Source organism: Scyliorhinus torazame, chromosome 15 (assembly GCF_047496885.1).
Source record: "Scyliorhinus torazame isolate Kashiwa2021f chromosome 15, sScyTor2.1, whole genome shotgun sequence".
NCBI lineage: Eukaryota > Metazoa > Chordata > Chondrichthyes > Carcharhiniformes > Scyliorhinidae > Scyliorhinus > Scyliorhinus torazame.
In genome coordinates this window covers 20,019,773-20,041,450 of record NC_092721.1, presented here as the reverse complement: position 1 = coordinate 20,041,450, position 21,678 = coordinate 20,019,773, and the positions used below count along the sequence as shown (strand labels likewise).

General features: G+C 49.0%; 1 protein-coding gene and 1 long non-coding RNA gene across 3 annotated transcripts in view; one reads left to right on the top strand and one right to left on the bottom strand.

Annotated features, from left to right (window-relative positions):
• LOC140391369 (uncharacterized) overlaps positions 1–21,678 on the bottom strand; it is a 214,172-nt gene that overhangs the window by 28,973 nt on the left and 163,521 nt on the right. The window lies entirely within an intron of this gene.
• On the top strand, positions 8,201–8,754 carry LOC140391540 (small ribosomal subunit protein uS11-like). Its single transcript, XM_072476129.1, has one exon. It carries the CDS (start codon positions 8,234–8,236, stop codon positions 8,687–8,689), a length of 456 nt encoding a protein of 151 aa, XP_072332230.1. The 5' UTR covers positions 8,201–8,233; the 3' UTR covers positions 8,690–8,754.

Below are 21,678 nucleotides of genomic sequence, written 5' to 3'. Positions count from 1 at the left end.
GCTGGGTCATACGGGGTGTTGACTGCCCTGGACAGAGCGTCGGCTATGATCAGGTCTTTGCCCGGGGTGTATACGAGCTGGAAGTCGTATCGCCGGAGTTTGAGCAGAATGTGCTGGAGGCGAGGCGTCATGTCGTTCAAGTCTTTTTGTATTATATTGACCAGCGGGCGATGGTCGGTCTCGACGGTGAATTGGGGAAGGCCGTACAGATCATCATGAAATTTGACGACACCGGTCAACAGGTCCAGGCACTCCATTTCTATCTGCGCGTAGCGCTGTTCCGTGGGGGTCATGGCGTGTGACGCATATGCAACGGGGGCCCATGATGAGGCCTCATCGCGTTGCAGGAGCACTGCCCCAATGCCAGATTGGCTGGCATCGGTCAAAATTTTTGTCTCTTTCGCTGGATCAAAAAAGGCCAATACCGGGGCCGTGGTAAGTTTGGTTTTAAGTTCTGTCCATTCCCTCTCGTCATTGTAAGTCTGTCGCCTTCCTGACCAGGTTCCTGAGAGCTGTGGGATGAGAGGCAAGGTTAGGGAAGAACTTCCCTCGGAAGTTGACCATGCCCAGAAATCGGAGGACCGCCTTCTTGTCCTCTGGCTTTTTCATGGCTTTGACGGCAGCCACCTTGTCCGCATCCAGCTGCACACCCAACTGGGAGATGTGGTCCCCTAGGAACTTGAGTTCCGTCTGGCCGAAGGAGCATTTGGCTCTGTTGATGCGTAGGCCCTGCTCCCGTATGCGTTTGAACACGCCCTGGAGGCGACTGATATGCTCCTGCGGGGTGGTGGACCAAATGATTATGTCGTCAACATAGACGCGAACACCCTCAATGCCCTCCATCATTTGCTCCATGATCCTGTGGAATACTTCTGACGCCGATATGATCCCAAACGGCATCCTGTTGTAACAATATCTGCCAAAAGGGGTATTAAAGGTACACAGTTTTCCTGCTGGATCTGTCTAATTGAATTTGCCAGAATCCTTTCGAGGCGTCAAGTTTGGTGAAGAGCTTGGCCCGAGCCATCTCGCATGTGATCTCTTTGCACTTGGGGATTGGGTAATGCTCCCTCATTATGTAGCGATTCAGATCCTTTGGGTCAATGCAGATTCTGAGCTCGCCGGAAGGCTTCTTTACGCACACCATGGAACTGACCCAGTCGGTTGGTTCCGTCACTCTGGAAATCACTCCTTGGTCCTGGAGGTCCTGCAGCTGCTGCTTGAGGCGGTCGTTGAGGGGTGCTGGGACTCTGCGTAGTGTATGCATCACAGGCGTGGCGTTCTGTTTGAGTATGATCTTGTAAGTATATGAGAGCGCGCCCATGCCTTCGAAGACGTCGCGGTGCTGGTCGTTGATGGCGTTGAGTTGCGCCCTGAAGACAGCATCCTGGAAGGCAGACTTGTCATCAGGAGAGAGAGAGTGAATGCTTTGAACGAGGTTTAGCAATTTGCACGCCTGTGTGCCAAGCAGAGAGTCCTTCGAGGAGCCCACGATCTCGAAAGGAAGGATGGTGTCATGATATCCACATCAGCATGTCATGGTGCAATCACACACACACTGATGGACAGGCAGTTGGACCAACCAGCACACACATAACATCGCAGCCAATCACCAGTGAGAGCACACGCACTATAAAACAGGGAACACCACAGTTCCCGCTCATTCTACCAGATTATCATAGATTATCATAGAATTTACAGTGCAGAAGGAGGCCATTCGGCCCATCGAGTCTGCACCGGCTCTTGGAAAGAGCACCCTACCCAAGGTCAACACCTCCACCCTATCCCCATAACCTAGCAACCCCACCCAACACTAAGGGCAATTTAGGACACTAAGGGAAATTTATCATGGCCAATCCACCTAACCTGCACATCTTTGGACTGTGGGAGGAAACCGGTGCACCCGGAGGAAACCCACGCACACACGAGAAGGATGTGCAGACTCCGCACAGACAGTGACCCAAGCTGAAATCGAACCTGGGACCCTGGAGCTGTGAAGCAATTGTGCTATCCACAATGCTACCGTGCTGCCCCTGAGATAGCTCAGAGCACAGAGCTCACAGCGTGCCACTCAGGCATAGGCCATGTGCTGAGTGCCTCACTAAGATAGTGATAGGGCTGGGTCCACAGGTTAGCTGGTGAAGCACGTACCCAAGCCAGTAGTTAAATGTTACAGTTGTTTAGACAATAAAACTGAGTTGTACCATCTACAGCCGTGTTGGATCAATTGTGCATCAGAACACCCAACACGACAGATGGCTTTTCGTGATTTGTGCGTCACTTCGAGTTGGCATGAGCCGGTAGCAGGAATGATGTTGCCATTGTAGTCCAATAGCTGGCAGGCCGATGGGAGAATGGTTGGTTTGACACGAAGGCTTTGGAAAGCAAACCATGCCATGAGATTGGCGGAGGCACCAGTGTCCAGGCCTAGAAAGGTGTTCAATCACTTGGACCCGTTCCGCCTCGTGGGGACCTTGCCGCGCCGTTTCAGCCGCTTGTATATGGGAGTACCGACTGGTGGCATTTTCATGTAGGACACAGGTCTCGATGGCGGTTGCTAGGGTGAGTTGTTTTACTTTGAGGAGCTGCTGATGTAGGGGGCCCGACTGAACACCGAAAACGATCTGGTCGCGTATCATGGAGTCAGAGGTGGGCCCGTAGCTGCAAGATTGCGCAAGGATGTGGAGGTGTGTTAAAAAGGATTGGAAAGGTTCGTCCTTACCCTGCAAATGCTGCTGGAACACGTAGCGTTCAAAAATTTCATTCACCTCTACGCTGCAGTGAGTGTCAAATGTGAGGAGAATCGTCTTGAACTTCGTCGTGTCTTCGTCATCTGCAAAGGTGAGAGAATTGAAAATATGGACGGCATGGTCCCCGGCCGTGGAGAGGAGAAGAGCAATCTTTCTGGTGTCCGAGGCTCCCTCCCTGTCCGTGGCTTCGAGGTAGAGCTGGAAGCGCTGTTTGAAAATCTTCCAGTTGGCCCCGAGGTTGGCGGCGATGCAGAGCGGCGGCGGCGGGCTGATGTTGTCCATGTTGCAGGATGATGGAATGCTGGCGGAAGGCAGATCACTTGCAGGTAGGTCTAAGAAGTGCTAGTATGCAACCACTCCTGGTATCATGATGTGTTGGGTGTTCTGGATCACATACAGGTCACCAACACTTGAAGTAGTGCAACACTATTTTATTAAAAGGTTAACTATTTAAACATACTTGAACTGTGGGTAAATACGATACCAGCTTTAACTAAAGGCCTTTGCCTTGTCCTAACCAGTTGATGCACTCAGCACATGGTGAATGTCTGTGTTGCAGGCTGTGAGCTCTGTGCTCCTAGCTAGCTGCTACTCGAATGAGCGGGAACTCTGATGTCCCCTCTCTTTTAGTGCGTGTGCTCTCACTGGTGATTGGCTGCGGTGTTGTGTATGTTGATTGGTCCCACTGTGTGTCCATCAGTGTGTGTCTGCACCATGATATACTGGTGTATATTATGACAGCTTACTCTTGCAGCTCGTTGAATGTCGTTAATCTGCTTCCTACATTGGATGGCAGTGTCGCTGCCTGCACTCACTACAGCTGCCACTGCCTCACAGGCGGCATTGCCGAACCTGCTGCTGGTTCTCCGACCCCCACCTCGGGGAAGCAGGGAGCCCTGCCTCTCATCAACCACGTCGAGAAGCCTGACCAGGTCGGCATTCCCTCAGCGGGGAGCAGGTTTCCGTGCTGCCATGCTAGTTTCTTGCCTGGGAGTGAGTGCTGAGGGAGAATTTAAAAGCAGCTCCCCCTTGTTAGCAGCGAGCAGCTGAGGCGTGAGTCGGGTGAATCCGACAGCGCGGGAGCCAGGCATGTCGAGATTCACGTAGGGGGTCGTGTTTGCAACTAAGTGCAGGTGAATACAGGTCGGGACCTCGCCATTGCAACCGAGGCAAAACACCCTGCCAAACCCGCCGGAAATTACACTGACATTATTTGGTTGAAACAAGGTGGTTCTCTACTTGGAGAAAACTGATAAGTTGAAGTTTAAGAAACAATTCAATGTAGGTATGCTGTTCAAGATGATTTAGTTTGAAGTAAGGGGCTGGATTCTCCGGACTCCCAGCCGCCTGTTTCTCAGCGGCGGGAGGCAACTTGCTGTTCCCTGGCGGCGGAATTCTCTGTTCCCACCCCCGTCAATGGGGATTCCCATTGAGACCATCCCACGATGCCTGGGACCACGAGGGAGGGGAAGCTCTGCCAGCGGGACCAGAGACTCCCATCGCCAGCGAACGGCCGGAGAATTCGAGTTAAGAACCTTAGTTTTACAAGCGCGAAATGATGCAGGCCCGAATTTCTGTTACCAAGCCGGGTACAGAAATTTCCCAACTCTGCAAACCCGACTCAGGACAGACTGCGGCGAACCATCAGAATTCTGTTCTGGAGGCCGGATATTAACTGCAGTTGGGCACCCAGCTCCCAGAAACAGCATTGGGCAGCCATCGGGCCATTGAATGTTTAGGCAGGCTGATTACAAGGCCCACCTCAGTGCTCTGGGACTTCGACTCGGTTGCAATAAAACAAATATCTGGAGCTGGATTCTCGGGTCCCCGACACCAAAATCGTGCTTGGCGACGGGGCGGAGATTCCCCGATGGCGATGAAATCGGGGGCGGCACCGCTTTCGCGATGCTCCGCCCCTGAAAAACGGCATTTCCACGGCCTCAGGCCATTGCCTGAGGACCGCCCCGTGATGCTTCGTCCCCGACCGTCCGAGTTCCCGACGGCGTGGGACTCTCATGGTCTCATCCTTCGGGAACTCAGCGTGGCGGCTGCGGACTCAGTCCACGGGCAGGGGGCCATTATTTGGGGCTGCGGGCACTGTGGCGGGGCGGTTTGGGGTGTGCGAGTGTCCGAAGGGGGGGACTATTTTTGCAGGCCGGGTCCGCAGGCTGCGTCTGCCATGAAGCACCGCACGACTGCTGCAGACCTCCGCCACGCGCATGCGCAGCCATGGACCCGGCAATGCTCCAGGCCGTATCGGCAGCTAGAGCTAGGAGCTCTACACTGCCTGGCTGCTAGCCCCCACCCACACCATGGAGCAGGGGCCTGTAAAGCACCACCGGTTTCACGCCAGCGTGGGGACTTAGTCTCCCAGACGGAGAATCCAGCCCCCCTTTCTTGCCCTCATATTCCCTCACCCCCATATATAACCACTGCCAAGTTATGTCTCTCACCCAACGCAATAGTCTCTCATGCTCTCCATGTCAACCTCTGCCCATCTACCCGCCACATTGCCTTTTGTAGCCACTATGTCAACAAAGTGCCAATATATGAGAACCTATACTTCCATCCACCATCCCTTGCCTTTATACCCTCCGTTCCACCTCACCCAATCAATATCCATCATGGGCAGACCTCAGGAGCCATGCTGAGATGAAAGAAAGTTAAATTCCAAATATCTATTACATATCACTAGGTTGAAAAACGCTTTAATTGATAAAAATCCATTTAGTACATTTAAATCCCTTCAAATACTTAATCCCTTATAAAAACAAGCATTGGTATTAATAGCCCCACAGCAAAGACAGCTAATCTCTTCTTAACCATTTGGAGCTGCCAATCAAACTGTGAAATTACAGGTCCACCATGTGATAAGAATATGCTGTGAAAGCAACTCATCATGGTAAGCACAGTTGCTTCACAGCGCCAAGGTCTCGGGTTCGATTCCCGGCTTGGGTCACTATCTGTGTGGAGTCTGCACATTCTCTCTGTGTCTGCCTGTGTTTCCCCCCGGTGCTCTGGTTTCCTCCCACAAGTCCCAAAAGACGTGCTGTTAGGTAATTTGGATATTCTGAATTCTCCCCCCCGTGTACCCGAACAAGCGCTGGAATGTGGTGACTAGGGCCTTTTCAAAGTAATTTAATTTGCAGTATAAATGTAAGCCTACTTGTGACAATAACGATTCTTATTATTAACTTTTAATGATGGCTCTCATCTTTACGTTGACAAACAGATATTGAAACTACAAGCACCTTTTTTTCATTGCAGGCTAGCTGGTTCTTTCCAAAACTTAAAGGGTGGTCGATTTAAATGACTTGATAGCTTGACAGTTCCACACACTTAATCCAACTTCCACTCTTGCACATTCATGTCTCCTCCTACTAATTCCAAATGGGTACCTGACCTCTCCCAAAGGGGCATGTGACCTCGCCAAAAGGATACCTGAGCTTTCCAAAATGCTCCATTGTCTCTCCGAATAACCTCCAGTAGGTTCAGACCTTACATTCAACTGTGTAAAACACACGAGTTTCAGAGACCTGGGTAACCAAAATTGCTTCTGATTGCAGTTTCAGATGTACCACTGGCTCCTTGAACCAGGGATGTGCAAAATATACCCTGCCCCTGCACTCCCTTCACAAAAATGGTGGGTGCTGGATCTAGGGGTAAGACGTCCAAGCTGAAGCGCCATTTTGGCTAAGAGTGGAGCCCTTCCTTCCGTTCAGAATCTTGAGCCATAGTATTCAATTGTACTATGTTTGATTATGTGAGTTTGTTTACTGTTGAGGTCCACTGTGCTTGATTAGTTAAGTCTGGGTATGCACTCAGAGAAAAGTTTTTAAAACTGCATCCGTTGCTGGAAGCTGGGGCTGGAAGCATGGAGCAGACATTTTCAAGCACTGTAAATAAATTCCAGTTACCACAAATATAAGCCGATGTAAATCTAAAATTCAGGCAGGCATTACACATTATTTGCTGATCTTTATTTTAAATAGTTGAAAAATCAGATGCAATGCATGCTTTGATTTCTATGTATGTTTCTGGGGAGAAAAACTCCTGTCTGGAAGCATTAATTGAAAATGACCGCGTACTTTTTGATTTGACTGCTCAGTAGTACAATGTTGCCTGATATAAGGAGAGATTTCCCAGCCGTTCACGCCTGTGGGACCTTACAGTCCTGCCAACAGCAAACCCCTGCCATCGGCAACTGACCGGCCACCTTCCACTCCTGCAGGACGCTGTGAGGGGGAGGAAAATCCTGCCCATAATCATCGACGAGTAAGAAGTCAGTTCCTTTCTGGCCTTTTTTCTCTTATGCGGGGCTAGGTCTTTTGAGAGCAGCACTCCATGTGAGGGGATAGTTCATTATCATTTGGTGCCACCACATGCCGATGCTTTTTACACCTGCCTACCTACCATTTGTCCAAAATAGACCAGTCCTAAGCAGGTCTATCCTGAGATAGAAAATGACAGTGTCACTTGCCTACTGGTGGATGTCTACTGCAATTGGGCAGCACTTACTGGAAAAATCCGAAGTGCGTTCACAGCTGCTTTTGCAAGCAATCAGTTGAGCTCGTAACATGGCTTATTTTCTCTAGAAGTGACAAACATTCATAGAAGGGACCCATTCTTGGCAAACAAATGGAATATAAGAAAAAGCCAGCTACTTATTTTGAATTACCCGGGAACTTGGTGGGGTGGGGAGGCGGGGGCCGGGGCGGGGGGGGGGGGGGGGGTGGCGGGGGCGGGGGGCTCTGTAGCCACCTGAGCTGGCCAAGTCCCGATTTAAAATGGAGAACAGCAAAGGCTGAAGGGAAATTCAGCCAACACAGGCAGAAACTAGCAGGTGCAAGTTACTGTGTATTAAACTCTGCAAAAGCCCAGACAGCATCGATACAAGCAGCCATCTGCATAATAATGTAGCAGCCATCTACATGCTAATAAGCGATCCCCGGGAGCAATCGCAACATTTGGGATAAACAAAGCCAAGCCAGACTCCCCGGCGCCAGCAGGAGTCAACACAAAAGAGGTTAACGGACACCTCAAGACCGCCCATCGATCAGGGAACCGCTCCAGTATTGGAGAAATCGAACCAAGCGATTGGAACAAAGTCCAATCACTTGGAACCAGGTACGGGGTCCGCCCCGAAAGGCGGGAAGCCACTGGGGTCTATAAAGTTAAGCCCCCAAGTTCAAATCGTTCTTCTTGATCGGGTCACTCAGCAACGCGAACCAACCCTTGACAGTGACCATGCAGCTGCCGCCAATATCCAGTAAGTCTTAAGTCAACCCTCGCTACGAGATAGGCGCTCCTAGCTACCAATCCGTACCAACTTCGAATCCCGCAGACTCAGAACCCGAACGAAAGCCCATTTGTTCCCCGACCTGGTGGGCCAGTCTGAAGCTAAGTATAGGCCTGTTAGTTGTAGAAGTAGCTTAGAAGTAGAATTTGTACTTTCCGGCTCTGGCTCTGCTGCGAGCAGCGGAATGGCTCCTCGTAAGGGCAAGGAAAAAAACGAGGAGCAAGTGATTAGCCTGGGACCCCAGGTGGCTGAGGGAGAGAATGTATTCGGAGTTTGCCACATCTTTGCTTCCTTCAACGATACCTTTGTACACGTAACAGATCTGTCCGGCAAGGAAACCATCTGCCGTGTCACTAGGGGTATGAAGGTGAAGGCAGACAGAGACGAGTCCTCCCCCTACGCTGCCATGTTGTCTGCTCAGGACGTCTCTCAGAGATGCAAGGAGTTGGGCATCACTGCACTACACATCAAACTGCGCGCCACTGGAGGCAACAGGACTAAGACCCCTGGACCCGGTGCCCAGTCAGCCCTGAGAGCCCCGGCTCGATCTGGGATGAAAATGGGCCGGATCGAGGATGTCACCCCCATTCCGTCAGACAGCACTCGCAGAAAGGGAGGTCGCAGAGGTCTCCGTTTGTAAATGTTTTCTGTATGAATCATAGAATTTACAGTGCCAGTATAACTAATAAAAAAAGTTCTACTGATCACTGAGGTTTGTTCTCTGTTAGTATCTCTGGTGCACCCTGTTTGGAAATCCATTGGGGCTTATTTAAGCGTCCCGGGTACTTGGGATGGTGCTGCACTGTGTCAAAAGTGTCGCTCTTTCGAATGAGAAGTCAAACACCAGGCCCCCTCAAGGCAGGAAAAATCCCGTAACCACAATTTTGAAGAAGAGGCGTTGAGTTTTTTGTGATCATTGGTGGAGCATGCTTGAGGGGCTGAATGCCCCTCCAATGTATTTTATTTCTTACATTAGAAATGATTGGTCTGCTGAAGCTGTGTATATATTTCTTTTTTTTTAGATGAATTTGGAGTGCCCAATTCATTTTTTCCATTTGGGGGGCAGTTTGGCATGGCCGGTTCACCTGTCCGGCGCGTCTTTGGTTTGTGGAGGTGAAACCCACACAAACACGGGGAGAATGTGCAAACTCCACACGGAGAGTGACCCAGAGCTGGGATCGAACCTGGGACCTCAGCGCCGTGAGGCAGCAATGCTAACCACAGCACCACCGTGCTGCCTCAGCTGTGTATATATTTCAATCCTGGGCCCTGTTTACATGTTTCCGTGGCTCATGATGGATTGGACAGATGCTGTTCCACTCTGAACATGGATTCTCCCTCATGTCCCAAGCAACACCCACCACCAAACCCGACTTTTCCCATTTTTATTTCCGATCATTTTTCCCATTGATGTTTGGGAGGACAGTGCTGGTGTGGCTGAAGGCACTCGATACTGGCCTTTAACTACGTCTTGGCAATAGTACTGAAGACTTGTGCTCAAGATCTAGCCATGTCCTCTTCCAAGTTGTTCGTACAGCTACAACGCTGGTGCCCACCTGACCTGGGAATGTGGAAAATTGCCTTTGGCCATCCCTCCTTGACAATGATATTGCCAACACTGAATCCCCTTCTATCAACATTCTGGGGAGGCGGGCGTGTTTGTGTGGGTTTCGCCCCCCCCCCCCCCCCCCGTGGGTGGATTGGCCACGTTGGGGTTGCCCCTTGGTTGGAGAGGGTGAATTGGGTACTCTAAATTAATTAATTTTTAAAAAAATACTGTGACTACTTGAGCAGGTTAGAGGCTGAGAATTCCACAGTGAGTAACTTGCCTCCTTGCTCCCCAAAGCCATCTACAAGGTACAAGTCAGGAGTGTGATATAATCCTCTCCAATTGCCTGTGGCCCCAACAGCACTAGAAGCTCAACCATCCAGGACAAAGCAAGCCTGCTTGATTGGCGCCACGCCCACCAGCATAGACACCGTGGCATCAGTGTGTACCACCTACGAAGATGCATTGAAGCAACTCCCCAAGGTTCCTTTGGCAGCAGCTTCCAAACCTGCAACCTCTGCCATCTTAAAAGATCCCATCGCCAGTTCCCTTCCAAGCTATGCACCATCCTGGCTTGGGACCATATCGCTGTTCCTTCACTGTCCCTCGGTCAAAATCCTGGATTTCCCTGACAGCAGCGTGGGTGTACTTGGAGAAGATGGCCTGCAGCCGTTCAAGAAGATGGCTCACTTTCTCGAGGGTAAGTGGGATGGCCAATAAATGTGCTTGACAGTGATGTTGACACCCTCTGAATGAATATAAAAAATATATTTTGAGTGCTCCTATTAAATCTACTGTTGGCTTACCTGCCTCATTGCTGGGGGAGGTGATGTCTGATGGGATTGGAGGGTGGGGCTGTCTCGGCCATTTATGGGAGGATTTTGGAGGAAGATTGAGGTGTCTGGAGGGGGTTATGGTCAAGTGGGAGGAGGAGTTGGGGATGATGCTGGTGAAGTGCTGCGGAGGGTGAATGTTTCAACTTTGTGAGCGAGGCTGTGGTTGATACAGCTAAAGATGGTACACCTTGCAAGCAGCACGGTAGCACAGTTGCATCACAGCGCCAGAGTTCATGGTTCAATTCCCGACTTGAGCCACTCTGCGGAGTCTGCGCATTCTCCCCAGAGTCTGCGTGGGTTTCCTCCGGGTGTTCCGGTTTCCTCCCACAAATCCCGAAAGACGTTATGTTGGGTGAATTGGACATTCTAAATTCTCCCTCTGTAACCAAACAGGTACTGGAATGTGGCGAATAGGGGCTTTTCACAGTAACGTCATTGCAGTATGAATGTAAGCCTACTTGTAACAATAAAGATGTGCACAGGGCACACCTGATGTAAGTTGAGGATGAGCTGGCTGGGTGTAGAGAATATTTGTGAACCGGGGGGGGGCAGCTAATATACATGTGTTCTGGTCCTGCCTGAAGTTGGAAACGTTTTGGAGGTTTTTCAGCACCATGTCGGCGATCTTGCATGTGGACTTGGCGCCCAGTACCCAGACACTTATCGGAGTGTCAGACCTGCTGGAGTTGCAGGTGGGAGCGGGGTGGATATTTTAGCCTTCGCCTCCCTGATCACAAGCGGGTTTTGTTGGAGCTCGGCTTCTCCATCCTGTGGCTGGGGGATCTAATGGAGTTCCTGAATGTAGAGATGGTGAAAATTGCCCGAAGAGGGGTGAATGAGGGTTTCCACAAGAGAAGGGGTTTGTTATTTCTGCATTTCGGAGAACTAGTTACGCCGACTGTTGCAGGGGGGGGGGTTTTGAAATGTTAAAAATTGGAATAAAAATACTTAAAATAAAAAAAAGAAGTAGAATTTGTGCATGAGTAACGATTACTGTGTATAATAAATGTGCTTTAATTTGAATCTTACTAATCGGTGTATTGAGTTATTGATCATTACTTGAACTTGAACCTCGTGGCGGTATCATAAAGATACCTGGCGACTCGAGAGCAAAGGTTATAAAACAGAGCCAATTGAACCAACCAAAAGTTAGCAACAGCTCCCCGTTGCTTTCTCCATGGCAATGCCGTGGCCAATCGCAGTTGATTTGCCAACCAATCTGCACCCTTTTCTCCTGTGGTGTAAATTATTGCGCTCATTTGAAATTCGGCATTCTTGTCTTTGCTCTGATGACTGTACGGTGAAAGTTTTCAGCGACATGCCTCTCTTTTCAGCAATATCCAGCTGCCAGTGTCTGAAAACATATGCTCCCTCAATGCCCCTATGGCTCATGTCATATTTTATCTAAGTGGCATGTCCAACACCTTCACATTCATTTGTGTGCTCCTGTTGCTTAGTGGTTTATGAGCACAAGCTCCAAGTGTCCTACCCACTGAAAAGAATGAGAATAGAGAATTGTGCTGCTGGTCAGGGTTGCTGGTACCAGGTTTCTCGGTGTACAACGTTGAGTCAAGCTGCAGTTAGGGTTGGCTCTCTACCTGAGCTCAGCAAACGTATTGGCAAAAAAGCAGACTGCTGAACAAGAGATTGTGCTGAGCAGTCAGTCTTTAATCTCTTTGTCATTGCCTCTGATATTCCAGTAGGTGCCATTAGCATTTGTTTTGGCACCATGCTGAAAGGTTCTAAGATTAATCTTTTCTGAAGTGCAGTAGGAATTCTTTTTGTGAATTTTTTTTTGAGATGCAAATTTTGACATTTGCCACCTATATCCCAGATCTGTTTATAGACTGTAAAACTGTACATATCATTAACTTGGAGCAAGTGAAACAACAATGTTTACGCAAATACACTTGGATATAATAAAACTCTGATTTATCGCTCAAATAATAAAAGTTTTACTAGCTTTGATTTATGGCATGTGCCGTCATTAATTTTCATGAATCTAGTCAATGCATTTTATAGTTTCCTTTGTGTTGTGTTTCGAAAAGTACTAGGTTTAAGATCCGCATAGACACAACATCACAAGAGAGCTCTTCCTCCAACCACCAGCCCCCCTCCCCCCACCCCCTCCAGAAACTGTGTCAGCAGCTTTTTTTATACCTTTCAAGTCAACTTTTGAAACCTATTAGCATTCTTAATTGCATCAGTGCAGTTGTTCATTCCAACTGGCAAAACACCCAGAACTCGTATCATTTCCATTTTTTAAGACTGCCGATATGCAATGGGAGATTTAAGTCCAAAAGCTAAATCATTCCACAGCGTGCCAAGTGTGCAGTTAAGTTTCCTGAGGAAGACAATAACTGCTTTGCCCTGATTACTTTCTTAAGGGGGGGGGGAGAAAAAAACAAAGACCAAGCGAATACTGATTAAAGCAATTAAAACTTTCCTCTGCTTTTGAAAGTAGCTGAGGTTCATTGGGAGCTGCCTGCTGTGTTTACTGCATTTCAAATTAGACAATAGCACAATGGGATGAAATCTGTCATGCATTTTGTTTACTGGAGACACACTGGCTACTTGGCTCAAGCGAACACAAAGGCGCATGATCGTAATATTCACACGGGTCCGTGTTGTACACCCAAGCTTTACATAACTCCAGAAAGGGCATTCATTCTGTGGTGGGATAGCCTAAGCAGAATGCGATCCATTTCAATAATTGTCTGGAAAAAAAAACCTCATTTCCTACTCCTAACCATTTCTCCAGGGCGCATCCTTAATTATTTGAGGGACCGCAGCAAGAATGACTGTGTCTGGTGAGGAGGCTGGTCGCAAGTGTACCTCAGCTGGAACAGGGATTGAACCCTGTGTTGGTGGTGTTATTCTGGATCATGAGCCAGCAGTCCAGCCAACTGATCTCAGCAGACCCCCCTCCCCACAATTAATCGCTAAATCTACGGGCCAACAACTCCTTGATGCACGAGCTGACTTTCCGCCAATGGCTGTAATGTTTTGGAAGCCTTGTCAGAACTTCCTGCATCACACCTCCAACAAAAATAGTAGGGGACCTCTGTAAAGTCTTTTACCATTGATCAGAAAGTAAAAATTATATTTATCATCACGGACCACAATCAGTAAGAATGAACAACACCTCCTCCACAATAGTCCTCATCACCGGCGCCCCGCAAGGCTGCGTACTTAGCTCCCTAATCTACTCCCTGTACACACACGACTGCGTAGCAAAACTTGGTTCCAACTCCATCGACAAGTTTGCTGACGATACGACCATAGTGGACCGGATCTCGAATAACGATGAGTCTGAATACAGGAGGGAGATACAGAATCTAGTGGAGTGGTGCAGCGACAACAATCTCTCCCTCAATGCCAGCAAAACTAAAGAGCTGGTAATTGACTTCAGGAAGCAAAGTACTGTACACACCCCTGTCAGCATCAACGGGGCCGAGGTGGAGATGGTTAGCAGTTTCAAATTCCTAGGGGTGCACATCTCCAAAAATCTGTCCTGGTCCACCCACGTCAACGCTACCACCAAGAAAGCACAACAGCGCCTATACTTCCTCAGAAGCTAAGGAAATTTGGCATGTCCACATTAACCCTTACCAACTTTTACAGATGCACCATAGAAAGCATCCTATCTGGCTGCATCACAGCCTGGTATGGCAACTGCTCGGCCCAGGACCGCAAGAAACTTCAGAGAGTCGTGAACACCGCCCAGTCCATCACACAAACCTGCCTCCCATCCATTGACTCCATCTACACCTCCCGCTGCCTGGGGAAAGCGGGCAGCATAATCAAAGATCCCTCCCACCCGGCTTACTCACTCTTCCAACTTCTTCCATCGGGCAGGAGACACAGAAGTCTGAGAGCATGCATGAACAGACTCAAAAACAGCTTCTTCCCCACTGTCACCAGACTCCTAAATGACCCTCTTATGGACTGACCTCGTTAACACTACACCCTGTATGCTTCATCCGATGCCAGTGCTTATGTAGTTACATTGTATATGTTGTGTTGCCCTATTATGTATTTTCTTTTATTCCCTTTTCTTCTCATGTACTTAATGATCTGTTGAGCTGCTCGCAGAAAAATACTTTTCACTGTACCTTGGTACACGTGACAATAATCCAATCCAATCCAATCCAGAATTCTTTTTTTTCCCCCTCTCTCTCAATCGCAACAGCTGTGCATTCATTCCTGTGTGAATCTGTGGTTATATCGCAGTGACAAAACAACTCACAATTTCCCAATGCGACCTTACAACTGCTCTAAGTCCAAAAACTGGCAAGAACTTTGGCATTTGAATAATTTGATGATTCCAGACAATCAATTTAAAACGATGTTGATAACACGAGCAGTTGGACAAGCAATATCTGTATAGCTGCCATGAATAGTTTAACAATTAATAATTATGCAAACTGCATAGCAGGGGAAGTTGGCAGACTGTCTTTTCTTTGCCTAAGATGTTGGCTTAAATCCAGATGGATAGATGGGGCGAACATAACACCGGGGACATTTCTAGAGAGTTTGAATTGAAAAGCTGAGGAATTATGTTAACTTACAGAGAACCTCTGTTCGGCCACTCTTGGAATACAGTGAACAGTTTTGGTCTCTACATTAGTGGAATTAGGAGAAGTGTTGGGAGTTGACCTTATTAACTGAAAAGGACATGGAAGCACTGGAAAAGAATGTAAGGGAAGGCACCAACACATTAGAGTTTACACCTATCAGGAAAGATTCAACAGGCTGGGCTACTTTCTACAGAAAAGAGAAAGCTAATCAATTTAGAATCATAGAAGAATCTCTACAGTGCAGAAGGAGGCTATTCGGCCCATCGAGTCTGCAGCAATCCTTGAAAAGGTCACCCTACCCAGGCCCTGTCCCTCACCCTATTCCTGCAACTCCATCTTAAGGGGCAATTTAGCATGCCCAATCCACCTAAACTGCACATCTTAGGACTGTGGGAGGAAACCGGAGCACCCGGAGGAAACCCATGCAGACATGGGGAGAATGTGCAAACTCCACACCCAAGGTCGTAATTGAGCCCGGGACCCTGCTGCTGTGAGGCAGCCAGTCACTTTGACAGGAGAGAAGATAAGTGTGAAAGATAAGTGTGTGTGGTGTGTGTATGTGGAGGGGGAGGGGGGTATTAAGGGTAGCCAGGGTGGGGAGGGGTGAGGAAGTGAGTGAGGTTGGATGTTAATCACAGTGGGGTAGTTGGGGGGGCGGTTGTTGGGGTTGGCGTTTGGAAGTAGTCAGAGGTGTGGGTGGTTGGGGTTAGGGGTAGTTGGGGTTTGTGGGTAGTTGGGGTTTGTGGGTAGTTGGGGTTTGAGGGTAGCTGGGGTTTGGGGTAGTTGGGGTTTGGGGTAGTTGGGGATAGGGGTAGTTGGGGTTTGGAGGTCGTTGGGGTTTGGGGTTAGTTGGGGTTTGGGGGTAGTTGGGGTTTGGGGTTAGTTGGGGTTTGGGGGCAGTTGGGGTTTGTGGGTAGTTGGGGTTTGGGGGTAGTTGCGGTTTGGGGTCGTTGGGAGGTGTGGGTATTTGGGGTTTGGGGGTAGTTGGGGTTTGGGGTAGTTGGGGTTTGTGGGTAGTTGGGGTTTGGGGTAGTTGGGGTTTGGGGTAGTTGGGAGGTGTGGGTAGTTGGGGTTTGGGGGTAGTTGGGATTTGGGGCAGTTGGGGTTTGGGGTAGTTGGGAGGTGTGGGTAGTTGGGGTTTGGGGTAGTTGGGGTTAGGTGTAGTTGGGGTTTGGGGTAGTTGGGGTTTGGGGGTAGTTGGGGTTTGGGGGTAGTTGGGGTTTGGGGTAGCTGGGAGGTTGGTAATTGGGGTTTGGGGGTAGTTGGGGTTTGGGGGTAGTTGGGGTTTGGGGGTAGTTGGGGTTTCTGGTAGTTGGGGTTTGGGGGTAGTTGGGGTTTGGGGGTAGTAGGGGTTTGGGGTAGTTGGGGTTTGGGGGTAGTTGGGGTTTGGGGGTAGTTGGGGTTTGGGGGTAGTTGGGGTTTCTGGTAGTTGGGGTTTGGGGGTAGTTGGGGTTTGGGGTTTGTTGGGGTTTGGGGGTAGTTGGGGTTTGGGGTTAGTTGGAGTTCGGGGGTAGTTGGGGGTGGTGAGTAGTTGGGGTTTGGGGGTAGTTGGGGTTTGGGTGTAGTTGGGGTTTGGGGTTAGTTGGGGTTTGGGGGTCGTTGGGAGGTGTGGGTATTTGGGGTTTGGGGGTAGTTGGGGTTTGGGGTAGTTGGGGTTTGTGGGTATTTGGAGTTTGGGGTAGTTGGGGTTTGGGGTAGTTGGGAGGTGTGGGTAGTTGGGGTTTGGGGGTAGTTGGGATTTGGGGCAGTTGGGGTTTGGGGTGGTTGGGAGGTTTGGGTAGTTGAGGTTTGAGGGTAGTTGGGGTTTGGGGTAGTTGGGGATAGGGGTAGTTGGGGTTTGGAGGTCGTTGGGGTTTGGGGTTAGTTGGGGTTTGGGGGTAGTTGGGGTTTGGGGTTAGTTGGGGTTTGGGGGCAGTTGTGGTTTGTGGGTAGTTGGGGTTTGGGATAGTTGGGAGGTGTGGGTAGTTGGTGTTTGGGGGTAGTTGGGGTTTGGGGGTAGTTGGTGTTTGGGGTAGTTGGGGTAGTTGGGGTTAGTTGGGAGGTGTGGGTAGTTGGGGTTTGGCGGTAGTTGGGAGGTGTGGGTAGTTGGGGTTTGTGGGTAATTGGGGTTTGGGGTAGTTGGGGGTTGGGGGTAGTTGGGGTTTGGGGGTAGTTGGGGTTTGGGGTCGTTGGGTAGTGTGGATATTTGGGGTTTGGGGGTTGTTGGCAGGTGTGGGTATTTGGGGTTTGGGTGTAGTTGGGAGGTGTGGGTAGTTGGGGTTTGGGGTAGTTGGGAGGTGTGGGTAGTTGGGGTTTGGGGGTAGTTGGGGTTTGGGGGTAGTTGGGGTTTGGGGGTAGTTGGGGTTTGGGGTAGTTGGGGTTTGGGGGTAGTTGGGGTTTGGGTGTCGTTGGGAGGTGTGGATATTTGGGGTTTGGGGGTCATTGGGAGGTGTGGATATTTGGGGTTTGGCGGTAGTTAGAAGGTGTGGGTAGTTGGGATTTGGAAGTAGTAGGGAGGAGTGGGTTGTTGAGGTGTAGGGAGTGTATTTGTGGGTGGAGGGTTTGCCGATGTGTGTCTGGGAGGGGGGATAGTTTGGAGTGTTGATGAGGATTGTGGGGCGGGGGTGTAGTTGGAGGATTGCGGGTAGTTGGGCGGTTGGTGGAGGGGTGGAATATTCGCCGGTGGGGGGGGAATTACAGTTCCTGTGGGTGATGGGGAAGGTTTATTAATGCAGCCTCCCAATACTTAGAAGTGGTTTTATCCCTTCTAAATTTTCTGGGTAACTCTTCTGTTCAGAGAGTCGGAACCATCTGAAGTCTGTGAATTAATCAGAGTTTTGGATGATCCATGCGCAGGGTAATTGCCCAATAGAAGTTTAAACTTCCCAGGCAATTCCTATGCAATCTTGCTTCAGGATTATTTGGGGGGTGGGGGGTCTTCCAGTGCTTTTTCGGGGGTACCTCCAATCCCCATCCCTCCTAGGGAATGAATGACCTGGGCCAATGGTTTGAACAGTTGTCTTGATTGATATACTCAAAGGAATAACTGTTTCCCCAAGAGTCATTTTTGGTGCATAACATCCACATTTCAATCTATAGAATTACTCAAATTACAGTTTTATTTTTATATTTTTGTGTTTGCTAAATTGAATTCAGTGCCATCAGCATTTAGAACGATTAACTCTCGACACTGTCATAATATCCACTCATGTATATAATGAGATGCAGACAGGCAGTGATTAACACATAAGATGACCAGTAAACATTAAACACATCACAGCCAATCATCAGACAGGACACTACCACTATAAAGCCAGAGGGCACTAGGTTTCCCGATCTCTCGGGACCCAGCTACTGAGACAAAGGCAGGAAGGGGCATGAGGTCCTGCAGCAGGAGTTCAGGGAGCTAGGCAGAAAGTTAAAAGACAGGACCTCTAGGGTTGTAATCTCAGGATTACTCCCTGTGCCACGTGCCAGTGAGGCTAGAAATAGGAAGATAGAGCAGCTAAAAACGTGGCTAAACTGCTGGTGTAGGAGGGAGGATTTCGGTTATCTGGACCACTGGGAGCTCTTCCGGGTCAGGTGTGACCTGTATAAGAAGGACAGGTTGCATCTAAACTGGAGAGGCATAAATATCCTGGCTGCGAGGTTTGCTAGTGTCACACGGGAGGGCGGGAGGGTTTAAACTAGTATGGCAGGGGGGTGGGCACCGGAGCAATAGGTCAGAAGGTGAAAGCATTGAGGGAGAACTAGGGAATAGGGCCAGTATGGCTCTGGGGCAGAGCAGACAGGGAGAAGTTGCTGAACACAGCATGTCTGGTGGCCTGACGTGTGTATGTTTTAATGCAAGAAGTATTACGGGTAAGGCAGATGAACTTAGAGCTTGGATTAGTACTTGGAACTATGACGTTGTTGTCAATGCAGCGACCTGGTTGAGGGAAGGACAGGATTGGCAGCTAAACATTCCAGGATTTAGATGTTTCAGGCGGGATAGAGGGGGATGTAAAAGGGGTGCACTACTGGTTCGGGAGAATATCATAGCTGTACTACGGGAGGACACCTCAGAGGGCAGTGAGGCTATATGGGTAGAGATCAGGAATAGGAAGGGTGCAGTCACAATGTTGGGGTTTACTACAGGCCTCCCAACAGCCAGCGGGAGATAGAGGAGCAGATAGGTAGACAGATTTTGGAAAAGAGTAAAAACAACAGGATTGTTGTGATGGGAGACTTCAACTTCCCCAATATTGATGGGACACACTGAGTACCAGGGGCTTAGATGGGGCAGGGTTTGTAAGGAGCATCCAGGAGGGCTTCTTAAAACAATATGTAGACAGTCCAACTAGGGAAGGAGCTGTACTGGACCTGGTATTGGGGAATGAGCCCGGCCAGGTGGTAGAAGTTTCAGTAGGGGAGCATTTCGGGAAAAGTGACCACAATTCAGTAAGTTTTAAAGTGCTGGTGGACAAGGATAAGAGTGGTCCTAGGGTGAATGTGCTAAATTGGGGGAAGGCTAATTGTAACAATATTAGGCGGGAACTGAAGAACCTAGATTGGGGACGGATGTTTGAGGGTAAATCAACATCTGACATGTGGGAGGTTTTCAAGTGTCAGTTGAAAGGAATTCAGGACCGGCATGTTCCTGTGAGGAAGAAGGATAAATACGGCAAATTTCGGGAACCTTGGATAACGAGAGATATTGTAGGCCTCGTCAAAAAGAAAAAGGAGGCATTTGTCAGGGCTAGTAGGCTGGGAACAGACAAAGCCTGTGTGGAATATTAGGAAAGTAGGAAGGAACTTAAGCAAGGAGTTAGGAGGGCAAGAAGGGGTCACAAAAAGTCATTGGCAAATAGGGTTAAGGAAAATCCCAAGGCTTATTACACGTACATAAAAAGCAAGATGGTAGCCAGGGAAAGGGTTGGCCCACTGAAGGATAGGCAAGGGAATCTATGTGTGGAGCCAGAGGAAATGGGCGAGGTACTAAATGAATAGTTTGCATCAGTATTCACCAAAGAGAAGGAATTGGTGGATGTTGAGTCTGGAGAAGGGTGTGTAGATTGCTTGGGTCACATTGAGGTCCAAAAAGACGAGGTGTTGGGCGTCTTGAAAAATATTAAGGTAGATAAGTCCCCAGGGCCTGATGGGATCTACTCCAGAATACTGAAGGAGTCTAGAGAGGAAATTGCTGAGGCCTTGACAGAAATCTTTGGATCCTCACTGTCTTCAGGTGATGTCCCGGAGGACTGGAGAATAGCCAATGTTGTTCCTTTGTTTAAGAAAGGTAGCAAGGATAATCCAGGGAACTACAGGCCGGTGAGCCTTACGTCAGTGGTAGGGAAATTACTGGAGAGAATTCTTCGAGACAGGATCTACTCCCATTTGGAAGCAAATGGATGTATTAGTGAGAGGCAGCATGGTTTTGTGAAGGGGAGGTCGTGTCTCACTAACTTGATAGAGTTTTTCGAAGAGGTCACAAAGATGATTGATGCAGGTAGGGCAGTGGATGTTGTCTATATGGACTTCAATAAGGCCTTTGACAAGGTCCCTCATGGTAGACTGGTACAAAAGGTGAAGTCACACGGGATCAGGGGTGAGCTGGCAAGGTGGATACAGAACTGGCTAGGTCATAGAAGGCAGAGAGTAGCAATGGAAGGGTGCTTTTCTAATTGGAGGGCTGTGGCTAGTGGTGTTCCGCAGGGATCAGTGCTGGGACCTTTGCTGTTCGTACTATATATAAATGATTTGGAGGAAAATGTAACTGGTCTGATTAGTAAGTTTGCAGATGACACAAAGGTTGGTGGAATTGTGGATAGCGATGAGGACTGTCAGAGGATACAGCAGGATTTAGATCGTTTGGAGACTTGGGCAGAGAGATGGCAGATGGAGTTTAATCCAGACAAATGTGAGGTAATGCATTTTGGAAGGTCTAATGCAGGTAGGGAATATACAGTGAATGGTAGAACCCTCAAGAGTATTGAAAGTCACTGAAAGAGGCAACACAGGTGGAGAAGGTAGTCAAGAAGGCATACGGCATGCTTGCCTTCATTGGCTGGGGCATTGAGTATAAGAATTGGCAAGTCATGTTGCAGCTGTATAGAACCTTAGTTAGGCCACACTTGGAGTATAGTGTTGTAAGGTGAGAGGGGCAAGGTTTAGAGTAGATGTACGAGGCAAGTTTTTTACACAGAGGGTAGTGGGTGCCTGGAACTCGCTGCCGGAGGAGGTGGTGAAAGCAGGGACGATAGTGACATTTAAGGGGCATCTAGACAAATACATGAATAGGATGGGATACGGACCCAGGACGTGTAGAAGATTGTAGTTTAGTCGGGCAGCATGGTCGGCACGGGCTTGGAGGGCCGAAGGGCCTGTTCCTGTGCTGTTCTTTTCTTTGTTCTTTGTTCTTTGTTCAGTGAGAGTCCACGAGCTAGCAAGCACAAACACCATGCGGAGGCTAGTAAGTCTGGTCAGGCTACTACAAGGTCACTAGTCAGATCAGTATAGTGTCGACCCACAGCTGAATATGGACAGCAGTTCATCTAAGTTGAATAAAACAGTGTTGGATCTTCTCCTGTGTTAGATGTCTGTTTCTAACTTCCCTGCATCGAGTGCAGTCCACATCGAAGCAACCTGCCTAACACATCAAACACTACTCTCAATCCCATTCATAATGGAATGGTGCAGTGAACTG